The 27,500-nt window shown below is 48.4% G+C and overlaps 6 protein-coding genes across 14 annotated transcripts in view; 1 reads left to right on the top strand and 5 right to left on the bottom strand.

Annotated features, from left to right (window-relative positions):
- The window catches only part of LOC125952356 (enolase), a 3,005-nt gene extending 2,641 nt beyond the window's left edge, over positions 1–364 (bottom strand). The window contains exon 1 of one of the 2 annotated variants that reach the window (XM_049681801.1): positions 286–364. The gene's annotated coding sequence lies outside the window, so the exon portion shown is untranslated. The remainder of the gene's footprint in view (positions 1–285) is intronic. The other variant, XM_049681800.1, reaches the window with a different exon arrangement.
- Positions 365–985: 621 nt separating this feature from the next.
- LOC125952404 (uncharacterized) lies at positions 986–3,628 on the bottom strand. 2 transcript variants are annotated; one of them, XM_049681858.1, is made up of 4 exons: positions 3,332–3,628; positions 2,626–3,241; positions 1,467–1,630; positions 986–1,377 (listed from the first exon to the last, which is right to left on the bottom strand). In XM_049681858.1, exons 2-4 carry the CDS (start codon positions 3,162–3,164, stop codon positions 1,325–1,327), a joined length of 756 nt encoding a protein of 251 aa, XP_049537815.1. In that variant the 5' UTR covers positions 3,165–3,241; positions 3,332–3,628; the 3' UTR covers positions 986–1,324. The 2 variants fall into 2 exon arrangements, with proteins under 2 accessions (XP_049537815.1, XP_049537814.1); XM_049681857.1 differs by having other exon boundaries at positions 2,626–3,628.
- A 2,091-nt stretch (positions 3,629–5,719) lies between these two features.
- On the bottom strand, positions 5,720–8,318 carry LOC125952314 (X-ray repair cross-complementing protein 5-like). The gene is made up of 4 exons (XM_049681740.1): positions 8,269–8,318; positions 8,085–8,195; positions 6,880–8,011; positions 5,720–6,809 (listed from the first exon to the last, which is right to left on the bottom strand). The coding sequence occupies exons 1-4, from the start codon at positions 8,284–8,286 to the stop codon at positions 5,884–5,886; spliced, it is 2,187 nt and encodes a 728-aa protein (XP_049537697.1). The 5' UTR covers positions 8,287–8,318; the 3' UTR covers positions 5,720–5,883.
- Positions 8,319–11,430: 3,112 nt separating this feature from the next.
- Positions 11,431–14,774, top strand: LOC125952323 (actin-binding protein IPP). The gene is made up of 4 exons (XM_049681761.1): positions 11,431–12,765; positions 12,864–13,836; positions 13,907–13,967; positions 14,039–14,774. The coding sequence occupies exons 1-4, from the start codon at positions 12,256–12,258 to the stop codon at positions 14,427–14,429; spliced, it is 1,935 nt and encodes a 644-aa protein (XP_049537718.1). The 5' UTR covers positions 11,431–12,255; the 3' UTR covers positions 14,430–14,774.
- A 1,119-nt stretch (positions 14,775–15,893) lies between these two features.
- LOC125952344 (nuclear distribution protein nudE homolog) lies at positions 15,894–19,160 on the bottom strand. Its single transcript, XM_049681788.1, has 2 exons — positions 18,025–19,160; positions 15,894–17,911 (listed from the first exon to the last, which is right to left on the bottom strand). The coding sequence occupies exons 1-2, from the start codon at positions 18,337–18,339 to the stop codon at positions 16,715–16,717; spliced, it is 1,512 nt and encodes a 503-aa protein (XP_049537745.1). The 5' UTR covers positions 18,340–19,160; the 3' UTR covers positions 15,894–16,714.
- A 689-nt stretch (positions 19,161–19,849) lies between these two features.
- The window catches only part of LOC125952285 (serine-rich adhesin for platelets), a 35,697-nt gene continuing 28,046 nt past the window's right edge, over positions 19,850–27,500 (bottom strand). For all 7 annotated transcript variants that reach the window (XM_049681674.1, XM_049681673.1, XM_049681675.1 and 4 more), the window contains 3 exons: positions 23,751–27,500; positions 23,400–23,662; positions 19,850–23,288 (listed from right to left, as the gene is read on the bottom strand). The exon at positions 23,751–27,500 is cut by the window's right edge and continues 388 nt beyond it. In XM_049681674.1, the coding sequence (XP_049537631.1) occupies positions 23,102–23,288; positions 23,400–23,662; positions 23,751–27,500 (4,200 nt within the window). In that variant the 3' untranslated portion in view covers positions 19,850–23,101. The remainder of the gene's footprint in view (positions 23,289–23,399; positions 23,663–23,750) is intronic.

Here is a 27,500-nt window from a genome sequence, read left to right as displayed (position 1 = left end):
CCCTCAAAACCTATATTTCCACGATCGGCCTAGTGAATAAAAGTAATCTATTTTTGCGTAATTTTGCATAATTTTGCTTAATCAAAAAAGCGGCCCCTCGAGCCCACCCGCACCCACGCACTTGATTCATGAAACAAGCGAATTCACGGATTAAATTTGAACAAACTAATTCATCCAACGAAACAACAGTGCAATTATCGTATTACGTTTCTCGTATTCTTCCTGGAACCTCCAGAATCCGGGGAAAATTAGGGAAAATCAGGGAAAACCAGAGAAAATACTTACGAGAAATACGGCGGGCGAACTGAACCGGGCGGCGAACACACACGAATTGCTCGAAAAAACGGAACTTATCAGGTTTTTCGAGCAGGAGGTGGAGGGTGACTTCACCTTGAGTGACCTTGAATGACCTCGAACTTCTACTCGAAAAAAACGAACAGTTTGGGCCCTGCTACACGGGGCGTAAACTCTAGCGTAAAAGCTGTTTGCAAACGGCAGGGCTCGCAATATGTTCTTTTTGTGGTTTACATCCATAGTGAGTGATCATTGCTAATGTGCTCAATCCTTGTCTTACACAAAACGATCTTAATTTCCTCATCCCGGCCACGTAAACATATCGAAGCGTAAACGTGTTGGCATTAATTTGTAAATTTACGCGTAAATTACGCTCCGTGCAGCAGGGCCTTTTGATTTATTCGAGCAGTATTCGAGCGCCTCCCGTCGACTTGCTCGAAAGGCGCGATTTGAAACGACGGTTAATACAACGCCTGGCGCTCGTTTTGCCGGAAAGTTGGTGCGGTAAAGTATTGTTTTACTTTTGTTTGATCCTCCGGAAATTATGGACGAAAAGACGATTGTCGCGGGTGAAGACGGTACGCCAATTAGATTTAGCACATATCGCCACATTAGTCCGCCCATTTTTTGCGCTCGATGGCTTTGAGCGATATTATTTTCTCTACATTTTGTAAATGATGTCTTCCGAAACAGTCAGTGGTTAAAAGCTAATGTGTGTAAAAAGAGAGGTTTATTACCTTTTCATCCTTAACAATGCAAGAGAGTTTTTCGTATCTTAGGTATATAGCACTGACTGCGGCTGTGTGTTAGAGGGTTTAGTAAATGAGGGGTAAAATGTGTGGCATCATTAGAAATACTATGAGCCTAGAGCGGTGGTGCGGTTCCTTTCAGCCTCCATACGGCTCCGGTTCTACGCAGTCTTATGTTAATAGTGTTCGTTGTACGATCGTTTATTCATCCAACACCAGACTCCCCATGATCCTGTACCAGCCATGGATCGGTTGCTTATGACCAGTAACCAGCAGGTGCTTCACTCCTGAGTAGCAGACGCCGGTAGTAGAATGTTGTTCGTTAGTATACCACCTGCCGTTTGAACAGAGAGTAATATAAATTCGTAAATAAATTACGCTATAAATAAATCGTAGTGATCATTGATCACCCCTACAGCTTACCTGGCAAAACATCACCATCACTATCCACCACAATTCCCAGATATGTTGCGAGACCTCCAACGATCAGCACTAGAATGAAGATCACTATCAGCAGTCCCTTTTCCCGGGGTGTCAGCTCGCGCGGGCAACGGCATGACCAGGTCCAGTATTGTTCCCGGATAACGCTGAAAGCGGTAATAAAGGTAGCATTAATAAGATTCGCACTGCACCTGGGGCCAGCTGTAACTCGCGTGAATCATCATATTTATGGCGCTGCTGTGGATACAATCGCAATCAAAATTTGAACGGGGGAAACCGCATCCAGGTCTACAACTGGACTGTCTCCGCAAATGGAGCTGATAATGGGCGATCCTCCAATGCAACATGCGCAGCAATTGAATTGACAACTTCAGATTGGTACCGGACCGGAATGATTGATTGAGGTGTGAATCATATTCCCTTCCCGGGGACCATTATGGCATAGACCAACCGCATCCGCGCGCGGCACAATCAAATCAAATAACTTTGATTGTCCCTTCACCTTCCTCTCTTTCGTCCTGTTTTGAAGGTTCTCTGGTGTTCTGGTAGAAAATATAAATCCAATATAGCCGGCCAACGTGGCTCTTCCGCGGTTCAAGCCGATTATTGATTATCAGCAGCTGGCGAATCGACTAATATATCCGCATGCCTAAACGCCGTATCACGAGGATCGATTTTTGCTCTTTCATCGTTGGGACCACGCACTGGAGGTACGTTATCGTACACGTTTTTGGCTCCCGGCGCTATTGTTTTCCGCAACCGCAACAAAGTCTACTACGTTCTTTGTAGTGCCATTTCTTTTCAACGCAAAAACGCTACTGAGAGCAAGGTAGTGGTCGCCAATGGTGCAAAGGGATTACGAATGAAACTATTATCTGGCACCCTACCAGCCTTAAACCCACCCATTCCAGTTCGCAGTTTTACGCAGCATATCTTTATCAATCCGCTTCGTTTATCCTTATCGCGCTTCACTTATCGTACTTCACTCGACTTTCGTTATTTCGGTTCGTGATGATTTTGCGTTTCGATTTGAAGAATATCCCCGGGGACACGGGTTTCAAAGACACGGGGACACTGTTCGAGGAACACACCAAACACTCTCGGCATCGTACCTTTCGTACTACCCTCCGGCAAATCTCACCTCGGTTGCGATCCGGACATGTTGATCATCGTGGCACCACTACTATCATTAGTGAAGCCTGGATTAACGATCCCACCGTCACCGTTGAGGGCTGAGGGCCGTTCCGGTAGCTCATACTCGGGCGGTTGCAGCTGTCCCTGATCGATGAAGTACACTTTGCTGCTTCGCTCCGGCTTACTACCACCTTGCAGATTTGACGCCATACTTCCTGATCGTGCTGCGCCACTGTTCGCCAGCGTGCTGGCCGCCTCCGTCAGTGTCGGAAAGGTGCGGCTCGCGATGATCGGACTCTGGAACGGGGTACTGTACGCCGACGGTGGACTGCCCAGATTGACCGGTACTTTCGATCGTACCGTGTCATACTTGGAACCATCGCTTCCCTGCGAAACGGTCGGTGTGGTGGTGCCATCATTCTTCGTCGAACCGTTTGCGCCGAAGAGCGTGGGATCCTGAGTAGCCGCTGCCGCTGCCGCCTCTTGTCGATTGTTTCCTTGCTGGCTACTGAACGAAAACGAGAGACTGTCGCGAAGGAATTGCATTCCCGCGGCACCGGCGGCGTCGGATCACAAGGACCGCGCAACCGATCGTCGGGCTGATGCGTCGGCTGAACAGACACCTACGGTTGAAGACCGAAAACACATTAACCGGGCAAGTAAAGGGCCGCGCGTGGATTGAGGCTTCGTTTCATCGCGTTTTGGTTACGGACCGAGCGCTCGAGAGAGAGAGATAAGAACCGGGGCCGAACTAGCGGGCGATGATTTCCTGATTCGGCGATGGCGAGCCAGTTTTTGGGGGGAGGGACGACGGTATGATAAGATACAGGCTAATCGATGACAGCCGGAAGAACGGAGCGTGAATTGGTGATCACGGAAATCGGCCGATTCCATCGCACTAGGCATGCCTCAATATTCGGCCTTGCAGTTCGAACGAACGATGTCGCTCAGCTGTAAACTATTCCGCTCCGTTCTTGGCGCAATCGGTTAAGGTTAAGGTATGGTACTTGGGTTCTTCAATACCGCGCGACCTGGGTCCGGGCTGTACCGGTAATCATCTTATCAGTGCAGGTTTGTTGGCACAAAGCGTGTGCGACTCGATGCTACCGAGGGACCAGACAGCTCGCGTTGTTTATCCTAGTAAGCCATGACGCATGCCTACTGCAGGGGTTACTATCTACCTATCACAAACCGCCATCCCTAGATCGGCGCTGCTTACTAACGGGTTATTTATCGAAAGATGATTAATAGCAATTGACTTTAATCATTTGCAATCGGTCACGTCCGTCGACCGTCAGTAAATGCGCTAGAAACGGCGCTAGATCTACCGAGCTGAAGCACCAACTGACACAACAAAAGTGTCGGAAACGAAGAATAGATTATCAAGGATTGTTGCTAGCAAGAGTAGCATCCAGCCGCGAGAGTAATCAGAGTTCGTTTCTGCGCCAGACAGTTGGTGACCTAGCGGCGCCTAAAATGAGGTTCCATTCGGTTTCGCATTATCTCAACACGGTTTTACGCAGGTTGTTTTTTGCGCGGATAATTACGTAGTGATCGTGATTCGTCCCAACGTACGACGTACGACGATCGGATCATTTAGAGCGCTCAAATACTTTCCTATCCTATGCCTTCTTCGATCTGCTGCTCTTATCAGCTGCACTAGGCCGGCCTTTCCAAGTAGGTATTCAATTCAGAATCACATTTTCGTTGTGGTTTCCACGTGCTTGCTATCGTTTAGCTGAATAGTCCTTTGCGTTTCATTAACACACACACACACACACACACACACACAAACTTGAAGAAGGCCTGGCCGGCGACCGTTAAAAAAGGGTTTTTTTTGGCAAGAAGCGCTTATCTCGATAGTCTTTGGTTCACGCAGTCACTTGCTAGCTTCTTCGCGGCAGTAGCCAGACATGCCCCAATCTAAGGTCAGTTCCTATTGGTTGTGATCTCTTCTACCGCGGTGCTCGTTTTACACAGCTATCAGCAACGCCTGCACGGCACAATACTGACTCTCTGGTCAGCCGAGCCGTGATCTCGCCGGAACGGAACATACAATGACTGGGGCAACCTGCTAAGGAACAGTTTGCTCATGTGTGTCGACTAATACTACCTAGCAGTAGCCGAAGCAGCTGACCGCGAGGCGGTTCTCTTGGCTAGCGATGAAGGCTACGTTGGCGGCATACGCGAATCCTTATCTGCCTGAAGCCGAGTGAACCCCTTTACCACGACGTTACAATCAATGCATATGTATTCGCCCCCACATGGTGCCTTTGGTTTTTTTTTGCGTTAGAGTATCATTTCTCTGGTATTATCCGTTCGATAGAGAAACGAATTTAGACGAGGGATTCAATTCAGTAAGTCATCGTGAGAAGACGAAAACAGAATCTGTGCCCAATTATGGCGAAGGTACGTATTTACGGTTTAATTGCAGACAATTCCACTTTTGGAAGGGGAATATTTGCCATCACATAGGATCGACATTGAACGTCTCTAGTGATTTCAAACAGTTATGCGAATTCATCTGTAATCCATCAATCCGGTGAATTTCTTCGCGATTAACCGTTAAGATTTGCCCTTCATTTTACACGATAATCTAAACCTACGTAGCGAATGCTTTACATTTTATCTTTGCAGATAAACATATTGCATCAATTCTGTTTACACGTATTATGAGCAGTGTTTGCCGTCGGGTGGGGCTGTACCACTATCTCTATATCTGTTGTCTGCTGCGTGTGGTAGGCAGGTGCAACGGTCCAGCGTCACCGTTTGTCTCGTGCTCATGTGCACACAAACATATTTGTCTACTACGTGATAGCATACTGGCTTCGTGCATTCGCGCTACTACCAACAATTAAAAACGACTCCCGGTCAGCTCGGTGATAACAATGTTGGCTTGGTTGAGTTGAATTACGAGTGCTCGAGATTGTCCCTTTGCCGTTGTATAACTATCCATTCGTCTCCATGGTGATGGTTACTGATGGTACCGTTTTAGTATCTGCTATAGGAGCAGCGGGAAGGGCAATCCCCGATAACACTTATTGCAGCAGGATCGCGCTTAATGCATAGTCGTCAATCGGAAGAAGATACGTCGATGCGCTTCTGCAGCAGTACAATCGAATACATTTATTTTGGGACAAACATATTTTAAGGAACTCACAATAATACTGAACGATTATGAAATGATTGGACCAAAACAATAAATATCATATAGATTCCAATTATTAGCTCAGCCAGAAGAAGCCTCCTACTCCCTTTTTTTAATTTATCCGTTCAGTTCCTCAAACAGTGTATCAAGATCGACATCATCTTTCACGATTGTTTCCGTGGTGCTCTGCGTTGTGACTGGGATCCGGTAAAATTCTATCGCATCATCCACACTAACCGTGCTCATATCGCTTTCGGATACTTCGATCAAACCGAGTTTTTCCCGCACGATCACCTGCTCCCAAAACTCGTGCTTACTGCGGCCGAGCAGCACCTGCTTGAACTCCGTCATCCACTCGTTGTAGCGAAAAGGACCGAGTTTTTGGGCCTCCCCGCGATACATCATCAGCGCCATGATAACCTTCTCTACCGGGGTGTGCATCGAAGTGAAAAGCAGCTCAAATATGACGGTCTGCATTTGATTGGCAACCGTAACGAACTTTTCCCCGCGCCGTAACAACAGATCGAAATCTTCTGCCGGTGTCGTCGAACCGACGGCCAGCACCACTCGCCGCTCACTCTCCTCATCGATCGCATCGCGGCCGGGTGCGGACGCTGCGCTCGAAGTCGCCGCATCTCCGCCCCCCTGGTGCATGGCTGCCATCCGATGTAGCCACTCGGCACGTGTGATGCGTTTCTGTTCCTCTAGCGGAAACACTTGTTTGATCTCATCCATAGCAGCTTCCGCTCGATGGACCAATTTCTTCGGAACGCTTACCAGCTCACTTATGTCGCTATCAACCACTGGGAGGGAGGCGGCATTCGGATGCATGGCCCGATGCACAACCGAACGGTATAGGAATTGATGGTTTGGGTTGTGCGTTTCGTTAAACCCAAACGCTTCGTGCGAAACTCCATGCTCATCCTCTACGGCGTCCATCAGGTTCATGCTGTCGATTAACTTATCAATCGCTGCGTACTGTTCCGGTGAAGGCTGGTGTTTGCTCGATAGAAAAGATGGAAATCGCACGAGGTTGATTTCATCTGGAAGATGCAAGCAGATTAGATTCAATGGCTGCTTTGCGTCACTATACCTACAACAACACCCACTTACCCTGGAAGACGAGTTCCAGCATCACGAGGCAAGGATAACGTTGTTCGTGCATGATGGGGAACAACGTTTGCAGACGTGGTTTCGTATCTTTACGATAGATTTTGGCAGCCATCATGACTACATTAAGTGCCATCATTGCCTTCACCAGGGCGGTAAGCTTTTCCTCTGACCCTGCGCACCCCTTCTTCGCCATCACCAGGTAGGTGCCCTTTCCGCTCAGGTACTCGTCTAGAATGTTGCTGGAGGCCGTAAACCCGAGACAGGTCAGACCTGCCTCACCCGATTTGTAGTCCATATCGATAGTATTGTCGTACGGCACAACGGTAGATCCATACATGTACCCAACGATCACGTCTTCCATTTCCAGATCGATCGGTTTCTCGTTTTGGAAGTGTTGCGTACGCATCTTAACGACGCTGTTTGCTGTAGATCCGCCCGCACTGGTCACCTTGAATGGGCCCAAACCTTTCTGCTCACTGATAAGCAAATAGGCGGATATGGCGAACTTCAGTTTGGTGCCGATGGTAAGCGTGCTATTCCAGGGCGTCGGTCGGACGGGTTTCGGTACGTAAAATCCCAAACATCGGTGTGCCATACTGATGTTGGTCAAGGTGAAGCCCTCCTTTTGCATGATCTCATTCAGTAGATTTTCATTTTTGATGCGATCCTCACTCTTCACCTCCTCGTCTACGAACGTACCAGTTGAAGAGGGGGTAAAGATGGTGCTGGTTGTTATCGGATTCGAATGCTCAATCTGATCGCTGATAATGTGCACCTGGCACAGCATCACCTCTAAGTTGTCCAGCAGATAACGGATTTCGCTCTGGCTTACTTCGGCGGGCATTGCTAATGGCGATATCAGAAAGATATGCAGGTGCTTGAAGGATCTGTTTGCCGTACCCGCACGAAGGAAGTCCACTGCAACGATGAGTGCATCGTACCAGTTGGCCTCGCTGTTCGAACGCAACACTTTATTTTCCAGGACACGTGAGGTGTGCCAGTTGGGTAGCTTGAGCTCAGAGGCTTCACAAATGTGCTCGTACCCGCTACCGTGCTCCGTATTCACCTGGTTGCTCGTCTCATCCGTTCCCATCAGAACTAGACCAACTTCGTCTTGTGGGAAGCTGCAAATCTGTGGTTTTTCATATTATTATGCTTTCAGTCACCAGTGCTCCTCTCGGTTAGTTGAGGAAGCGATTACTCACGGTTTTTTGCATTATTCGCATAGCACACTCCTTGGCGGTCTCGAAAAAACTTTGATCCCCGCAGCTTTGCGAAGTGCTTCGTCCAACATCGATCACGATCATGCAGCCAGTCTAGAGCACAGAAGGAGGAATAGATTCGCCATTAACAAACCAGTTCGATGGTGAGAAGGGATAGTTTTTGTACTTTTGCCACACGCGCCATTATATGCACCGTTTCTCAGCCGTGATTCAGAAGCCGTGGCCACACGGGGCGAAAACTCTAGCGCAAACGAAAAAATTAATGCCAAAACGTTTACGCTTGCCGTTTACATGCTGTCAAACGATTATTGGTCCGTGGAGCGTAAAACCTAGCGTAAAAGCTTTTTGCAAACGGTAGGGCTCACAATATGTTCTATTTGTGGTTTACATTGATAGATAGTGATCATTGCTAGTGTGTTCAATCCTTTTCTTCCACAAAACGATTTTAATTTCCTCAACCCGGCCACGTAAACATATCGAAGCGTAAACGATTTGGCATTAATTTGTAAATTTGCGCGCAAATTTTCGCTCCGTGTGGCCACGGCTAGAAACTTTTCTCCCAACGGTTCGTGAAACAACGCGTTTTTTCAAGTATTTTTTTGTTTACGTTTTGAGATTGTTGACAAAAAACAGCTGTCATAGCATCGGTTTATACCGACATGTTTGAGACTCCGGTAAGAATTAAAACGCTTTTTCGGGACTTTAGATTTTTTAGTTCTGGTCGGTAGTTGATCACAAAACAGCTGAAAAATGGATACCAGCAAATTCTTCGAATTCATTTTGTGATTGCCAGTATGTTCTGAAAACGAATGCTATTGTCTTTGAAGCTCGCTTGGCCTTCTAAAAAAATTGGCGCGCTTTTCCGGCCCGGCCTGTCACTGGCCCGGCAAACGGGCAGCGGTTGATGTATTTTTGAAATCGAGATAAAAATGAGTTCGTGCAAGTGGATATCACGATGGAAATTGCCGGCGGATCAACCCAGTTTTTATCCTATTGCTGTGGTTAGTTTCCAGGACACCAGAACTCACAGATCGCTACTGTTAGTGGCGGGAACGGAAGGAATAGTTTTGATCTCTGCGGCTGATCAGAACCTGACTTCCTCATCCGGAGATCCCTTTCCGTGCGCGATTGTTTATGGAGGTCAGGTGGAAGCGCTTCAGGCCACCGAATCGGTCGTCCTAGCCATTACACAGGAAGGCCAACTGCTAGCCCTAGACTTGAGCGGTGATCAGTTCGTACCGATCGTTGGGTACTGCTACGAGGGAAAGATCCAACACGTTGAGCAAGGGGTGTCCACCAATCAGCTGCTCGTCGTTCGGCAAACGGAAACCGTCCATCGTGTGGTGCTGGATGTACTGGAATCGGACAACACTGAGCCGGACTCGTTTCGGTTACTGCAAAGCTACGATCTCGCCCTAGAGTTGGTGGATTCTAAGACACGGATCATCGTAAAAGCAATAACGGTGGAATCGGCTAATCAACGGTTTCTGAGCGATTTCCTTAGTTTCAGCGAGTTTGGACATGACCAGTGTGTTCTCCTAGCTTCAGCCAACAACAAGCTTTACTGGCTCCAGCAACAGGATGAGAGCAACGTTGATCTGAATGTCGTACGGTGTTTTGCTTCGAACGTGTTGAATTTTGAATTTTCTGCAATCAACCCCTGTTCTCTAGTTGTCCTGCTGGACGCCGGTGTGCTGATGGTGTTTCGTGACTCTTTTCAACGGGAATCCACAGATCCGTCTTATTGCAGCTCTTCCATTTGTCTGCAATCTCCTCCTGCCGAAACGTTCGCCATCGATGCGATGCACAACAGTTTACTTTACTCGAACGGTTTCGGAATGTTCCGGTTGTGGTACAACAATGAGGAGGACACCAAAGACATCCCGCCACAAAGCGAAGAAATAGCTGTGTACGGCGTTGTAGCGATCACACTGATGATCCACCAGTCAACAGCACTTTTGCTTACGGAAAACAATCAACTGTATCTCTACGATTTAACGCCATGGCAACGAAACGCTACCTATGATCCGGCCCGGTTGGCAAAACTTGGAAGCAGTATGCAACGTGCTACGCGGCGCCTAACCAGAAGACTGACCGAAGAAGTGGAGCTCGATGGACGATTGGAGGAAGCAATCGGGAACGAGGAAACGAAATTCAACGTTTTAGCCCTGTACCGGAACCGGCGAATGTTCGGTCAGCTAGCAACGATGGAAACATCGTTCCACAGTGTAATGCCACCTCGTCCATCCGGTGCACTGATGTTATCGGAAGGATTGAAAGACAATCCTGTAGCTCTGTTTGCTTGCGTCAAGTTTTCGCTAAATGAAGAATGTTTTGAACTGCTGGCCAAACAGAAACGATGGTCCATCAGCCTTGCGTACCAACGACGGACGATCGTTTATCCCGTTCACGAATCGTTCAGCAAAGAAGGAGTTTTTAATGCCATCATTATGCTGGGGAAAAGTCAACTTAACCGTGGTCTACCTGTCTTCCGTGCGAACATTTCAAGCGCCGTACAGCACGGTGGAGATGGTGCTCTGTTAACACTCACTCAACAGATACCCACAGGAAAGTGCTACATTACAGTAGATGTAACGGCCCCATTTGTCGTTCCCGAACACGTTTTCCGGAACCTTCGAACGGCGGCCGTTGAGGAGATTATAAGAACGAACCGCAAAGGTCGAACAGAGAAACTGCCAGTACTCGCAAAACCACGTCTGGCGTACGGCATATTCAACGAATCATCAAAGGAGCTGGCACTTAGCATTATTGGCGAGCTAGTAACACACAGCCCTTGCACTTGGTACGCACTGGATGAGCCGGTCAATATCGATTGGCCTACCAGAGACGTTCCGATCCGTCTCAGCTCGTACCATCCGGTGGCACTAGATTTCGTGAAACGATTCCTTCTGAAGACGGACGAGACCAGCACTGAAATGGCATTGCAAAGGGATAAATTGAAAGTAAGTAGCAACAACGACTAGGTTTGATAAAACTGTGTTCTTACGGCGGATTATTTTATTACCTTCGATTAGGCATGCTTCCTCGAGCTACAGGCCGCACAAGGGGAGGACCTTATCCGGCAACTTTACCGTCGCGTGCGGAACGGTGGAGATGAATTTGTTGGCGAGTCTACAGCAAGCTTCGAAGACCTGGATTTAGAATAGTGTGCATACAAAACCGCGTTCGACGAGATTCTTCTAAAACAGACGCTGGTAGTTACGACGGCGCAGGCACCCGAGAATGTCAACAAAAAACGCATTCTGACAGCGGCAGCTGATTTGAAGCCAAAACAAGGGGACGATGCATTCGTATTTGTGTGAGGTTGACGCGAGTGAATCTGAGAGAGAATCGGTCGCTAATCTCGGACTAAACTGGCGAGCACGGAGTGCCAAATGCCCCCAGTAGTCCGCGGTGTTGGTCCAGGGAATCGGTGAAGAAGTACAACAACAGCAGCCAAGGAATCCGATAGCACATCATTGTTTCGCGGAAGAAGAAACGTAGCAAAAGACGAACAACCAGCCTGCATCCCTTCGCCCGAGTATGCAGTGCTAGTGCAGACACACACAATTGCTGCAATTCATTTGTCTCGTTTAAGTGAAAGGGGTGCGTGTGGGTGGGCGAGCAATGGCTACGGTCATTCATTAAAAGGGAAAAGACCAACCTCCCTCTCCGTGGCCCGCGATGGTAGGCTTGATTAGCCAGCCTTCAGCAGCAGCAGCACTAGCAGAGTGAGGGCAAACAAGTCGACCTTTTCCAAAGCAACGACCGACACCCATCGCACGCCATTATTGATGGGATGCTGCCGCAGTGATGTGCTGTGATCGTTTTCCGTGTTAATCAGTGCGTGTAGTTTGTCCGAGAGCGTCGGGCAGCCGAAATCTACCTAGGGCCACAACACGAATTGCTACGAAAAGTGTTAACTCGCAACCAGAGGAGACAGCAAATAGAGTGCCAAGTGCTGGTGGAAAGTGGAAGAAGAACTTGTTCTGGTTCTCCATTCATCAGAACAAACCGGAGAACAATCCGTAGTTTCGGATGTGTTGATTATCAATCGACGCTTGCCGGAACATCCCGTAGGCCAAAGATAGTTAAAGGTACCAAAGGAATAATTCCTGCAGCCAACGAAACCAAAACGCGTAAGCAACAAGCCATGCCACCACTGAACAGCTTCAACGGGAACGGTGGAGATGCCGGTGGTGAGGGAGCAGGAGGTGAAGGAGGAGGAGGAGGAGGCCGAGGAGAAAGAGTTGGATGTGGAGATATTATCTGCTCGTTGGGTTCCGTACCCGCTGGACAATCGACATCCATTGTCGCGTCAAATGATCTTTCGCAGACAACTGGTGGTTCCGGCGGGGGCAACACAACAACCACTAAACCCAGGTTCTCCTGTCCACATTACGCACAGAAGGTGCTACTGAACCTGAACGCACTGCGGCTCGATAAAAGGTTTTGTGATGTTGAAATTCGTGCCAGCGGAACTACGGTGCACGCCCATCGGGCGGTGTTGAGCGCGAGTTCGGCATACTTCGAGGCGATGTTCCGACCGGAGCTGGGCCTCAGCGAAGGCAAGCAGCGCTCCGTTACGCTACACTCGATCCGGGCCGACATTCTGGAACTGCTGATCGGCTTCGTCTACACGGGTCAGATTGAAATCGAACAGGTAACGCCATCGTCAACGGACACTCTCCGTCTAGGATCGACTGATAGCAGGCATTTTCACCCCATTTAACCCTTTTTACCCACTAAATACCATTGCAGAGCAACGTGCAGGAGCTGCTGGCGGCCGCCGATATGCTGCAGGTACCGGAGGTGGTCGACGGATGCTGTGAGTACCTGTGCCGCGAGCTGCACTCATCGAACGCATTGGGTATTCTGCGGTTCGCTGAAGCCCATAACTGTCGCCAGTTGGCCGAAGTGGCGTCCAACTTTGTTTACAGTAACTTCCCAAAGGTCGCACTCGAGGACGAGCTGCTGGATGTACCATACGCGCTGCTTGTCAAGGTGATCTCATCGGAAGCACTGCGGGTCGATAGTGAGCATCAGGTGTTTAATGCGGCATTGCGTTGGATCCGCCATGATGTCGTCCCACGGCGACAGTACGTGTTCGAGATATTGTCGCACGTGCGCATCGCCCTCGTTCCCGTTTCGTTGATCGACCAGGCAATCGGAGAATGCCGGGATGTTTCGCTGAAGATAGCGTTACGCTCCGTACGCAAGGATCTGACATCGCGACGGGGGCAGCTTGTACCGTTGCGCGTCTGTCCGCGCGTGTGCGCCAAAAAGAGCATCTACGTAATCGGCGGATCACGCCGGGAACAATCGGCCGGCTGGACGCCGACGGATTGGATTTTTGAGTCCGTTATCAAGTATGATATCTTTGCCCGCGAATGGACGGAATCGGCACCGATGGAGATTGGCCGGATATTGCCCGGTGTTGCGGCACTCGGTGGCAAGATCTACGTGATCGGTGGCGAGCGCGGTAGCCAGATACTGGCGAATGGGGAAGTGTATGACACGCAGAACAACAACTGGGAACCGATGGCACCGATGAATGTGCCGCGCTGTGAGTTTGGACTCTGCACGCTCGGTGGTACACTGTATGCGATGGGTGGTTGGATCGGCGAAGACATCGGTGGTTCGATCGAATGCTACGATCCGATGCGCAACTCATGGCGTATGGTAGGCGATTTACCCGAGCCCAAGTTCAGCATGGGTGTCGTGAGTTTTGAAGGTATTTATGGTGGCGGCTTTACGAACAAAAAAGGAGATTCAGTCAATGATGCCATCTGTTTCTCTTTCAGGCCTGATCTACATCGTCGGTGGATGCAATACTCACTCGAGATATTTAACGGATCTTATAAGGTACGTTCCCAGGGGGGACAACAATGGGTAAACGACTTAAAGCACTCACCACTTTTATGGTTGGCTTGCAGCTATAATCCGGTGACTAACGAATGGACAAAGCTTGCCCGCATGCAGACGGCCCGCTGCCAGATGGGGGTAGCCATTCTAGATCGGCATCTGTATGTCGTCGGTGGCAATAGCAGCCAGCAGGAGGTACTGCGTACCGTTGAGCGTTACAGCTTCGATGAGGACAAGTGGTCTATGGTTTCTCCGATGACGGTACGCCGTTCGAGCCCTGCCGTGGCTGCTGCTGATGGGCTGTTGTACGTCGCTGGCGGTGATCAACCGTGCGAAATTAACTTCTATCGTGCCCAGATCACGATCACCTCGTTCGAGTGCTACGACCCGATCGCCGATCAGTGGAAAGTCTGTCCGGATCTGCCGACCAGCCGCTCTGAAGCTGGTGCAGTTGTCGTATAGATATAAGCAGAATCCCAGCAGCACAGTATTCTCATATCTTCTTCCATCCATCGATTTGACGCCGTATAGTAAACAAGCGAACGAACATGTTCCGGAACGTTTCGAATATTGTACATGTGCTCCCTCCTTTCCTGTATCGCGTGTGGAAGGGTAAGGGAGCGCATTTTTGGAATCTTGTCTATAAACAACAGCAGCGACGAAGTAGATCAGGGAGAGCTGCTTGGCGTTTGTCTTATACTCAGCCATTCTTTGCTATTGCTGTAGCACTCTTGGTTTCCGTTCGCATGTCATCGCGGCAGTCAATCCGTTTCTAATTGTTGCAATAAAGAACTATTTTATCAGAAACAACAACCACCGTAGTTTATCTACAAATGCTGCCAGTGAGGCTCCTCTCCTTCGCTTTCTTTATGGTTTTAAAGAAGAGAAACAAGAAGCAGATGAAAGGGAAGTAAGGATACTCTGAAACACGTAGAACGATCTTACCACGCGTGAATGCTTGTGAAACAGAGTGTGGTATTAAACGAACAGTTGCTTCATATACATGGCCACATACGACCAGTTCGTTTTAGTAGCAACCTTCATCGGCTTCCTTTCCGTTGGAACGCATGGTTCGGATTTAACAACTGCTGGACAACATGCACCGTCGGTTTATGTTATTGATGTATTCCATTTGAATAAATATAGCCTTTATTATGTATTAGTCTTGAGTCACTCTTGCCTAGCTCTTCCACCACGTACATCCTTGCATTGTCACAATGATCGAGGATCAACACGAGCAGAGCATCTATCAGCAGAATGGAGCTTCATCGTCATTTGTTGGATTTTGTTACGTGTTCCGTTTCCCCCCTTTTCTCGCGCTGGCTTGTACTTTAACGTTCGCACCTGTTATTCATATCAGTATGTTGAGAAAGGTCAATAGTGGCTTACAAGTTCTGTGGGCATATTTTCCGCTTCTTCTATATCCTGCCAATAGCAGTGTTTCGCTAACACAAATGCCCGCTAAATAGAGTCGGCTGGTTTTAAGAGACTGAGGGTTTAATGCTCAAGAGATAGTGCTCGCAGAGCAGTACAGGATTAGTAGAATCATCTAAACACATCAGCATCGTCGCCACGGGGTTTCTCTTCCCAAACTTATCACACACTTACAACTCCCGTTTCCTAATTTCTAATTAGTTGGTTCAGCTGCATTTGCATCGTTTGCTCGGAACTTAAAATTATTCTTAAGATTCTCGTCCCAAGTTAAGGCCATCAACACAGTATTTAGCATGGACGAAGGAATCGTGGTGGGGGTAGAGGAGTTTTTATGTTTCGAAGGCAAACACGCTATGGCAAAAGGGCTTCGCGTTTTCGGGGGAAGAAGGTGGGTTACACAACAGGCATGACCACAGTAAGCTACGAGGCAGATACAACGAAAGCACGTTCATTAAAACTTGGTGTATAGCAAATAATTGATATAGAAAAATCAAAACCCTACATTCGGCCTTCATTTCTATTTTTCTAAACCATCTTTTCTAGCAATGTTTTGGGTCGCAGAATAGCAAACTGAGTAGCTAACGTACTTTTAATGAGACACGGGTCTCTTGTCTACTCATCGTTAACCGGGGAAAGATAGTACTATGAATGAAATCACCAGATTTCTACATTCTCGACTTGCCAGCACCCACGTCAAATGCCTGTGTTTCAGTGTATGCGCGCGTGTCTTACCTACTACTATTGCAGTACTCCCTATACGTCCCGCAGGCTCCAGGATAAAACCGATCAACGATTCTGCTGCCATTGTTAACCAACAACAAAAGGCGAGAAACCGAGAGAGATGTGATGGTTATGCTATTTGGAAACCGAAATCAAGTAAAACCACCGGTTGGCTCTACAAAAATTTCCACTACCCGTTGGAGAAGCGCGAGAAACGTTGAGCCCACCAGGGCAACTCCACGATTCCTACAAAAGCACCTGCCCGCCAGCCGTTGTCAGTAATCAGTACTATTCAATACATTATATATACAACCTAACCTTGAATTATACACATCCGGAAACGAATCCCTTTTAAAATATATCTATACATATATCTCTGTCGCTCGCGCGTACACATAATTTCTGTCGCTTTGTGTAGTTTCCTGGGACAGGCGTTAGTAGTTAAAATTTAATCTAAAACATACTACTGCGGGTAACAAAACGGAAACGGAAAGATAGATATAAAAGAATAAACAACCAATCTCAGGAGGCTAAGGGATTAGGCCGAGAACGACCATGCCCGTTGCCGAGTTACTGGTGAGGCAAGCGGCAGCTCATTTGCTTGTCCTTAGCAGAAGCTCTGTCTTGGCCGGTGCCGCCACGGTCGCCTGCTGTGACGTTTGCGTACCGATCGTGATCGTGCTTGGCTGGTAGGAGTGCAACTGCACGTTGCCCATGTTACTACTGCTGCTTCCGCAGCAGTTCGCGATGCTACCGCTGAGCGCACCGCTCGCACCCGTCGTTCCATCGGAAACGAGCGAGTTGAGCGAATGGTTACTACCACTGTTGTGATGGTGATGGCTTTGGTAACTAGATGGTTGTCCTTGCTGATGGCTGCTGGGATGATGAGCATGATGATGCGCATGATGCTGGTGGTTATGAGAATAGAGCGATCGCTGGCTTCCGGTGCTGGCAGCAGCACTCGCATTGCCCGTACCACCTCCGGTCCTGGAGGAAGGTTTACGAATTTTCCATGCCTTCAGCTTCGCCTCCATATTGTCCAGCCGTCGCAGCAGATCGGCCACGATGTTTAGTGTCGACACACGGTCACTTGGTGCCATCGGTGGGTTTAAGCCGCCGCTCGTCGCCTGCAGCGGCACTAGTGCCATCGAGTTGGACGTGGTCGTCGTGTTTCCGTTCCGTTCGATAATTAACGCACCAGTGGGGGTAGCTGCTGTCGGTAGGAAAGGTGAGCCTTTCGTTGCATCCCCGAACGTTTTTGCTTCTTCAGAGCTTGCCTCTCGGAGGGGACTGCCTAGGTCGTGTAGCTTGTTGCCGGCAAGCTTCGCCAATGGGGCTAGTATCGAGGGGGCAGAACGCTGTTTGGTCGCGTTCAGATTGTTATTGACAATTTCCAACTTTGACGGTTCCGCACTAAAGGAACCGTTTGCATCAAGACACATGTTCGTAAGCTGAGTGCTACCGGTTGTACCGGACGCACTGTTACTATCGTTCGCCAGCTGACTCGTGGCGCACTGTTCCTTAGCGGTTTCCTGCCCTTGCTCTTCCTCGCCGTTCTCGCCCGGCTTCAGCGTTCGTACCTTCAGCTCCTGCTTGAGATCACGCGCTTCGTCCATCAATCGTTGCAGCTTGATCTGCATACGTTCTTTCTCATCAACCTCCAGCTCGAGTAAAGCATTCTTTTCGTATGCCTGGTTCAGCATCGACTCAAACTCGACCACACTCTCACTCGCTACCCGATTCGCCCGCTCGAGATCGTCATTTTTCTGTTCCAGCTCTCGGATGTACACCTGGTAGTGGTTGAAAAATTGAACAAGTGATAGGAGAACGGATCATTAGTTTCAAAGAATTGGAACAGGATGTGGCCCAAGCAAGTGGATGAAAGGAAAAGGGGAAAGAATACCTTAAGTTTTTCGTTCTCATTTGCCAACTGCCGGTAGTCGCAGTCAAGTTTGCTGGTTTCGTTCTCGTTGTACTGCAGCTTCCGCTTGTACGAATCGCACTCGCTGTGCAGCTGTGTGACCATCTGGTTCAAATCCCGTATCTTCTTTTCCTGCTGCTCAACCGTCGCCTCTAGCTCGGCCTCGAGCTGTCGCGAGTCCGAGGTGAAATCATCAAACTCTCGCTGCGCATCGTCCCGCTCCTGGGACACCTTTAGGTATCGCTCCTTCCAGTGGCGACACTCCTCTTCCACACTAGTGAACAGCTTATCCTCCATTCTGTTCGACACGGCGTATCCTTTCGATTCAAGTCTCTAATACGCGGACACACAAACGCTAGCACTAATTACACCCAAGCAACAAAACCTGGCACACTCCCTCGGAAGTCCTTAATGCTGCGCTTTGTGTGTGTTTTGGTGCACTCTCGTTCCGCTAGTAGCCGTCGTCAAGGTTGACAACGATTTGTTTGGCCTGTTTGCAACACACTCGGAGTGTGTGGCAAAGAAAATCAATTGTGCAATTTGCTCTGCCGTCGCACCACCTTTTGCTCCTTGACACCCGCGCACTGCTCTTCTCGGCGTCTACTGATTTGCACCCGAGCAAGCACGACGAACTGTTGAAGCAAGCGCAGGCATCATAGTAGCACCCCGTTAAAGAATCGGATTTCTGTGTTACCGAAAGCACCAAAAACAACGAAGGTTCAGGAACGGCGAGCGAACTCGCTTGTCTTCTTTATGATCTTTTCCAAATTTTTTTGGGACGAGACGGAACACGAGCAGAATTGGCTGGCACTATTCACCAATGTGTCTCAAATAACGTGGTTAAGTTATTCCGTATAAAGCGGTTTGCGACGTAGCTTTGTAAAAGGATTTAGAATCCGTTTTCGTTTTTGCTTCAGCCCCGTCTTTTTCCGGATCTTTTCGCGATCCGGTTCTCCAAGTATCTGGCACTTTTCGGGCTTACTTTTTAAACGTGAACGACGACGGGAATCTTGTTTGTTGTTATCGTGCACGAAAAAATCTAAAAATGTTAAGAATTACTCGCTTTTTCTTTCGGAACTTCGCGATTTCCGAACTCGGAACGGGTTTCCAAAACAACGAGTTTTTACACAGTACCAGGGTTGTAGCCCCGTTTGTCACACACACGCTTTCTCAAAGTCGCGCTGAAGCCGAGTTCAATCTGAAGCGCGCTTGCTAGTAGTGCTCTAGATCCCCTAGTATACTAAGAAATATATTTCTTCAATTACTAGCCGTGGCCACACGGGGCGAAAATTTGCGCGCAAATTTGCACATTAATGCCAAAATGTTTTCGCTTCGTGTGGCAGGGGTAAAAACCCGAAAATTTATGCCGAAATGTCAAACGTATTGTTTTCATCTGTGTTTTGGCCGCTGAAGTTGATTTCCGAAAAAATTTTGCAGTTTTTAACGATTTTGTTGCTGTTGCTGTTATATTTATATTAAAAATGCAAAAACAATATGAAAAGAACCTACATTTTCGTAAATAAAGCGTTCGATAGCGTCAAGGGTTCAGCGAAAAAGTCCGCGGACGTATAAAAGTTTGACAGCGTGTAAGGGTTAAGCGAAACCGTTTTGGCATTAATTTTTTCGTTTGCGCTAGGGTTTTCGCCCCGTGTGGCCACGGCTACTGATTCACTACACTATTCAATTTCAGTGGTCAATGGACCAAAGCATTGAACTTGTTTTTTGAACAGAAGAACAGAAGACGACAGAAAACAGGATTTCTTTCATACATTTTCAACATCAAGTTTAGAACTGTTACTATTTTTCTAACTGAACATCTAGTGAATTATTCCTTTTGCCTTTATTCGTTAAATATTTTGCATTACTTTCCTGAAAAATGTATATAAATATATAGTAATGTATATTGTTATTCTTTCTCCAATCGTAGTGTCCCCCTTTCAGAGGAGGTTTCGCGCTCTCCTCCATGTTTGCGATCCGTTCTTTACACATGCTTGCAAAAGCCACACGACTAATGCAGCATCGCTTGCCGATCCAGCACAGATATTGTATGCCAATAATACACCGGGGGGAATTCCCCTTAGCTCCGCATCGTACGGTGAGTTTTGTTCTTGTTGGCCGATTGTATTGCCACGTGTTGTTTTGCTTGTCTCGTTAATTTCATTCTGATCCAGCAGTTGAATTCCTTTCCGCTTCCTAATCTATTTAATTCGCCTCCTAGGAGGCCTGTAGTTAATCGATACTCCATTATGCTGCTCCACTGTTCTATCATTTGCGATCACATCCCATCTTTCCCGATCGGTCGGTATGTATAAAGATGGATGCACTTTGCCTTAATTCAGCGATTAACGGACGGTCCCCCCCTGTGCACGTTTTCTATCCGGCAGAAAAGTGCAGAGGCCTAAACATCACTCCTACAGCTCGTTGCTTAATGGCGGTTTCTGGCGATTATCATCGGGCGCCCATTTATGTTTTCTTCTGTTTCAAACCATTCAAAATTGGAAATCTATAGGTTAATGTAGCAACACGTTGGAGGTGTCCATTTTAGCGTCCATAGAGGGTGCTTCAATCCTACCAGTTCCTCAATGGAATCGATTTAACCCGAGTTGTTTTTCGTTTGGTCTCGCTTCAATACAACCGATTCTGCTAAATGTGACTAGTGGTATGCCTGCTGCTCTTGAGAATATATATGATCCGGATTTTCCTGTACTACTCTTAATCGGTGTGTGCCTGTGTTTGTATTCGTTCGTAGAAGTTTGTTTTAAACATGCCTCCTTCTCGTGTTAGTCAATCAATCCTACTATGCTTACTACCGAGTACGCGGCGCACCGAAAAGCATTGAGCAAGGCTATGGGAACACATTGAATTTGCCTAATCCATGCCTTGTGCCTTTCCCTCGTAGAATTGTACACTTACATTACCAAGCAAAGTATACATACATACGCACACGCACACATACATAAACTACCAATTGTTTTTGCTGCAGTTGTCCTCACGTTCGGTCCCTTGTTCTACTCTCGCCTGTACATAGTTTTTTTTTCTTCTAAAATCGTTTCTTTGCTAAGGGAAGTAAGGAGATAGGTAAGATGCTCACAGGGAAGGGGCTCGACAGATGGGGTAGTTAGTGAGATAATTGCGACAGATAAAAGGAGGGAGAGAGAAGTGTGTTATTTTCTTAATTAGGCATGTTAAAGCACAAGAAACAAATAAAATGGGTCCAATCTTACCAGCCATTCCGATCAATTATATCTTGCACGGCTGAGCACCTCACGATCATCGCATCGGTATGAGAGAGATATTGAACTATTTTTGGTTAAGCGTTTTCCCCGAAGATTTTTTAATATTCATCTCTATTCAACAAAACAAAAAACCCACTTGGCTTGTCCCTAATGGCGTGCCAGGCGGTACGAGTGTTTTTGGGTGTCTAGAATTGTTTAAGTCATGCCACAATACCCTGGTTCGTTTGTCGCTTAAATATGGCAGTGTGTTTGAATCTAACATGTATCATATTTTTGCAACTAGTACTGTGTACCGGTGTGTGCGTGCGCGCGCATGTATGAAAAGGATTGTTTCTAGAAACGCCTGTACTGCAGTGAACTCAGTGTAAAACAAAAATGATTGAATAAGGATTTTGAAAGACAAACATGGCCTATAGACTAAAGATTGCTTCAGCATTAACTCCTGTAACGAACTGCATTGTTTGGATCGTTAAACATAGTATAGACAACAAAGACCGCAGCGGGGTAAACTCTATTAGTGGGGGGACCGATTGATTCGGTTACGCATACACGCTAGCATGTCCTTAGGGTTAAAACGATGGGACAACTATGATAATCATATAGATCAAGAAAAAAACAAAGTCTCCCCTCACTCGACGTGCTACAAATGTGCTTCTACAAGCCACATCACATTACAAAATTACAAACATCGCATGCACTACCTCTATTTAACCACAATTTCGCTTATCACTTATAAGAGCGCCATCCATTTGTTTCCGAGAATCGTTCACAATGTGCTTTCACAACAGTTTTTAAACCGTATGATGGGAGTCGATTGACCGAATCTAACGTTATCGGTTCATATTTTATAGCGCCGGATGACGCCCTTCTTTGTTAGCTTGTCTGTGCTTCTCTCACGCGCTTCCTTTGCCCTGGCAATCACAGTTTGAAGCATATACAACTAAATCAACGTATCGTAATCGTAATCACAATTGCTTGTATTTTGACAGAAATAGGTCTTTCTGATTTTTCGATTTTTTCCGTTTTGCTTTCCAACCCTTTTCCATGGTTGCGATCAGGCTATGAGAGTAACAACACATGCGAACACGGCGACTTGTTACATTTCATCCTGGTTTCGAAGCTGGTTCGTGCTAACTTCGTGATTCCAAAACATCCAATCATCACATTATTGCCCCGCGCACACGACTACATTATTCGGTGCCCTTCACTCTAGCCCACGATCATCATTTTTCAACTCATATTTAAAGCTTCTCGTGGTTGTCGTGTTTCCGTTCCTATGTAACCGAGTATCAAGAGATCCTCGCCTTTGCATTCGGCTCTGCATTAACGATCTGCAGAATTTATTCGCTTTCGGCACATGAAATTCGCATAATTTAAATACACTATACTAACCCGGCTACCAATTGCTATTATACGCGTTCGCGCTCAAGCCACGAAACCCACACGGGAAACTTAATAAAATTTAAATCCTTCTAAATAAAATTTTGACAAAGAAAAAAAAAAACCAACTAAATCGTACAAATTCTGGTACGGCCAATAGACGATCGACGACGACGACGTTGCGCATTCATAGATCAATCGTATGATCATTGAATTCAAGTGATAAAAAATAGATATATGTATATGTATATGAATGATGGTAGCGTGCGGACAATGACAAGGAAATGATGCTTTAAACCAAACGCCAACTGGAGCAGAAGAAGAAAGGGCAGTAATAGTCAGAAACGAAACCGATGCTATGCTGGACATTTTAACGACTTCTCTCTTCGATTCGATCATTTCGAGGCGGTGTTATCAGCACGCTCCTACTACTTTTCGCTCTTCTACTGTTTATCGATGCGTAGACTAAATTTGGGATTCTCCGGAACAATGGTAACCACTTTCAGTTCGTTCGGGGCCTCGAGTAGATTTTTCGCATGGGCAGCGGCCGTATCACAGTCGGTGCGGCGCGATATCAGCAGCCGGATGTCCGTGTGCAGTGAAAGCTTTCCCGAGCGTGAGGTTTGAAATCTACAGCGAAAACAAGAACGGTATCAATGATAAGCCGAGCCCCAACGAGTTCAACCTCCCAGGAGAACTAATACGGACCAGGCAGTGGTACTGGAAGGCTCGTTTACTTACCGCAAATGTATCGCATAGCGCAGGAGCTTCATCTGCTCGGCATTGCTAAGCTGCTCGATGTTTTTACCGAGCAGCTGAAGGCTGCTCTCGTCGCACGCCAATATCCGCTGCCGAATGAAGGTGGTCGACATGGCGGGCATGTCGCGGAAATCGTACGGCACAACGAACATCCGCACCACCGTGCCGAGCGGGTTGAGCAAAGTTGCCTGGACCGTGCCCGTGCGCGGGATCGAGTAGCCCTTCCTTGGAAGACGAAGTTCACACTGCGAGACCAAAATAATGTTAGCAGAAAGAGACAATGTTAGTTAATTACACAGCGTTCTAAGCTCACCTCTTCTGCTAGCTACTTACCACGTAAGGTGTCGTTAGATGCTGTCCGGGGAGCTCGTAAAAGTAGGAAGCAACCGGAATGGTTAGCTGCGTCGGACAGAAGCTACCAGAGGCGCCCAGCAGTACCTTGAAGTCGGCCACCTGGTATTTTGGGCAAAGGCGCCGCTGCAACAATGATTCCTCGAGCGTACCGAGCATCGGGGCGCGCCCAAAGCGAAATAGATTCCGGTTCAGCACCTTGCTGAGCATCTCCTGTGAGGAAGGTAAGCAGTTGCTGCGTATAACCTGTTGCGGCGCGCGTCCACCAAACTTGGTTGGAGAAACGGCGAGAAATTGGTGCTGATGGTGGCTGGCCGGACTAAGGCCAAATCCATTGTTGGCAACATCTAGCTGCAGAGAGCCGGAAAGCTCATCGTCCGATAGCTGCTCATCCGAACCGATCGACGAACGTTCCGATCCGATCGAGGAACGTTCTGACGGGTAACGTGAACGTTGTTGTTGCTGCTGTTGTCGCATAGCTGTTCTCATAAAGCGTGGCGAAAGCGCACCAGGGCAGGGTGGTGAGAATGGGAAGGCCGGTGCGGATTTCGATTTCATCGTTCCCGACACCGGACTGCCGCTGGTCGTGGTGCTACTACTACTGGGATGTGGTTCATCGAAATCGTACCGAAAGATACCTCCATCGCCATAGTGGGTGCTGTTGGTGCCGGCGGTGCAGGTAGCATTACCACCGAGCAATCCGCACCTAGTTCGCCCCTTGACCGCACAGAACCGGCCATCTATGGCGATCGGTGAGGTGGCTGGGAAACTGGTGGACGTGGCCGGACTGCCACCGCTCGCAAACCCGGAATCATCACACGCTACCGGCGAGAGCGAGAAGACGTTGTTGAGATTAATCTTTGGAGATGGCTTACAGCTCGCTGCACCTTCCATTTGCTGCGACGGTGTTGTTGCTGGTGCGAGTCGAAAGAGTGACCCATTGCTGCTAGCAATCACAGATGGAGAAGCAGAAGAAGAAGAAGTCGAAGCAGAATTGGCACTGGAGATCGCGTTGCAGCTTAGAATTCGTTTCTTATGCGGCGAAACAACGCTGCTTGCATTACTGACCGAGCAATCAGTCTCGGAGCAGCTAATGTAAAGCGGTTCCTTGCATCCTCTATTATCCGTTGCTGGTGTCGAAGTGCTAGGGCGCCCATTGGCCGATTTCATCATTTCGCTTGAAGCGATGATCGGACTTTGGTATGTTGAGCGATTGTTGTGGCATCTGCAGCAGTCCTCTTCTCCACCACGTTTCGATCCACCGCCGCTGCCGTTGCCGCTACTGTTGTTGCCGTTACCGGTGAGGAGGTGTGAAAGCCCATCTTTATCCTCTCGATCATCACTATCCTGATTGTCGCCACTTTCATCCGTCGTATCCTCTTCACTTCCACGCCCATTTCTAGCCAGGCCACCGTGGGCTCTGGCAGCCAAAGAGTGTCTGCCACCATCACCACCACCATTGTCATTGCTGATGGTATCAATTACATCCTCAGAAAAAGCACGGCGGTAGCTTTTCATTTGCTCAAACGAAAACACGCTACCTCCGCCAACCATCGCTCCAGTTGAGCTACTCAGCATCGGGCTATCACCAGGACTTAGCAGCAAGTCGGCGGATCCGTCAATGCCATCTCGCAGTGCATCTGGTGGATGAGTACCATGGGTGTAATTCACGGAATACGTTCCTGAGCCCAGGGTAGCACCAGGGATCGTCAGGTGGCCAACCAGGCTCTCTGAGAGTGTTCGCCGGCAACCGGGTGGTGTGGAACCGCAGTCTACCACGGTGGTGATGATCGTTTTCTTACCGCCATTGCCTTTAGCAGCTCGTGAGGCAGCTGGCAATGTCGTGGCGGGTGACGCAAACGCGGACGATGATGACGACGATGACGACGAGAGAAGATCATTAAGATTCAGTTTAAAATTATGCTTCGTTTTTTGTCGCTTGCACAGCCGACAGTCACCTAAATCTAATTTTTCACTGCTGAAAGTATCACATGCGGTCCGATCGCAGCGACTCGTCGTCTCGTCGCCATCACTGGCCAAGCTGCTTTCGCCTTTCCCCGCTACGTTGTTATTGTTCTGCGTGGTATAGTTGTTGTTGTTGATAGTGCTGTTGCCTCTGGGGCCATTTTTGTGCTTTCCTCCCGCACCGCTACTTAACTGTTGTTGGACACCAGCAGCACGTTGGCTACTACAGCTGCTGCTGTTGTTGTTGATTCCTTCCTCTTCACCGTTCAGCGTGGCAGTTCTTTGGATGGCTTGAAGCAAAAGGTCGCCTTTTTGCAGTGTGCGACTAGCACTGTTGTTGCTGCTACCGGCATTTCGCCCTACATTCTCTCCACTCGCTGGCCCAAAGCGTTGCCGATGCTGCTCCTCCTCATCCTCGTCGCCATCGTAGCCATCACCACCGCCGACGATGAAACAAGGGCGACATGCCGGGGCTGAGGATACGGTGGACGATCTAGCCGCGGTCACCAATCCTGCCTGATGGTGATCGTCCGACGGCTGCCGTTTATCACAGTTATCGTTGATAATATCGTACGTGCTAGAGTAATTGTTAAAATATTGCATATGTCTATCACTGATTGCACCGCCGTTGCTACTGTTGCCTTGAACCTGCTCCTGCTGCATGGGTGATGATCCCTGAGAGCATCGTCCGCTCGTCGCATCGGGTTTTCCATTCGCATTCGCCGATGGCTCACTGTGGCCGGGATAGCGACCACAGCAATCGGTACAGTGTGCCGTTGTAGCTGCTGGTTGTTCCCGATGTGTTTCCGTTTGCGTAGCCGCATCAGAGGAGAAAAAGGGCAACAGCCCGTTCGCTGCATGGCCTCGATTCGTATGCCACTCGTAGGGATCGTTGGTCCGCTGTCCCGGGGCTACCATACTTGTTAATGTTTGGGTGGATTTAGAGTTTTGTTCGATCGTATCTACACGATCATCGCCCACATTTGCCGCCAATGAGTACAGTGGTGGTTGGATCGAATTGATGGAAGAGGAAAACATTGTGCCGCCGTTGCAAACGCGATTTCTGCAGCTGGGGGTACCCGCTACCACTACCATACCAATTGTTGGTGTAGTCATACGCGGAGTCGGGTTTTTGCTTGTTCCGGCCACGCTACTTCCGTTGCTGCAGCTACTATAACTCATCGGAGATACGGCGTACGGTGTGGAGGAGCAACCGGCGCCGCTTTCGAGGAAGGAAGTACATCTCCTGCTGGCCATTGGTACACCATTGCTGGAGGTGCTGGTAGTGATGCTGCTGCTGCTGCTGCTACTGCTGGTGGTATTGCTACTACTGCCATTGCTGCTGCTTTCGCCAACTCCCGATGGTACCACATCCATCGGTTGTCCCGATTTCTTCTTTTTCTCACGCTTTAACATCCGCTTCTTGTACTTCAACAACTGCTTCTCCCGGTGACTAATGGCGGCCGATGTCAATAGTGGACTTTCGCCGTTAACACCCTCATGACAACGGTTGGCAAGATCGCCACCACCACCACAACCGGCATCATTTCCAATAGCACAGGCACCACCACGCAAAAGAGGATCATCTTCTTCCTCTTCCTCGTCGTCCTCCGGATCGTCTAGCTCCTCGCGATAAGCGCATCGATGTTTTCCTTTCTCGTGACACGGTAATTCCACCCGCTCACGACCGCTCCTGCCGCCCGGCACCATCATGCGCCCACCGTCAGCAAATCGCGGCTGTGTTGCGTCGAGTGCCGCATTGATACC

This window comes from Anopheles darlingi, chromosome 2 (assembly GCF_943734745.1).
Source record: "Anopheles darlingi chromosome 2, idAnoDarlMG_H_01, whole genome shotgun sequence".
In the NCBI taxonomy this organism is placed as follows: domain Eukaryota; kingdom Metazoa; phylum Arthropoda; class Insecta; order Diptera; family Culicidae; genus Anopheles; species Anopheles darlingi.
This window is presented reverse-complemented; position numbering and strand designations above follow the sequence as displayed.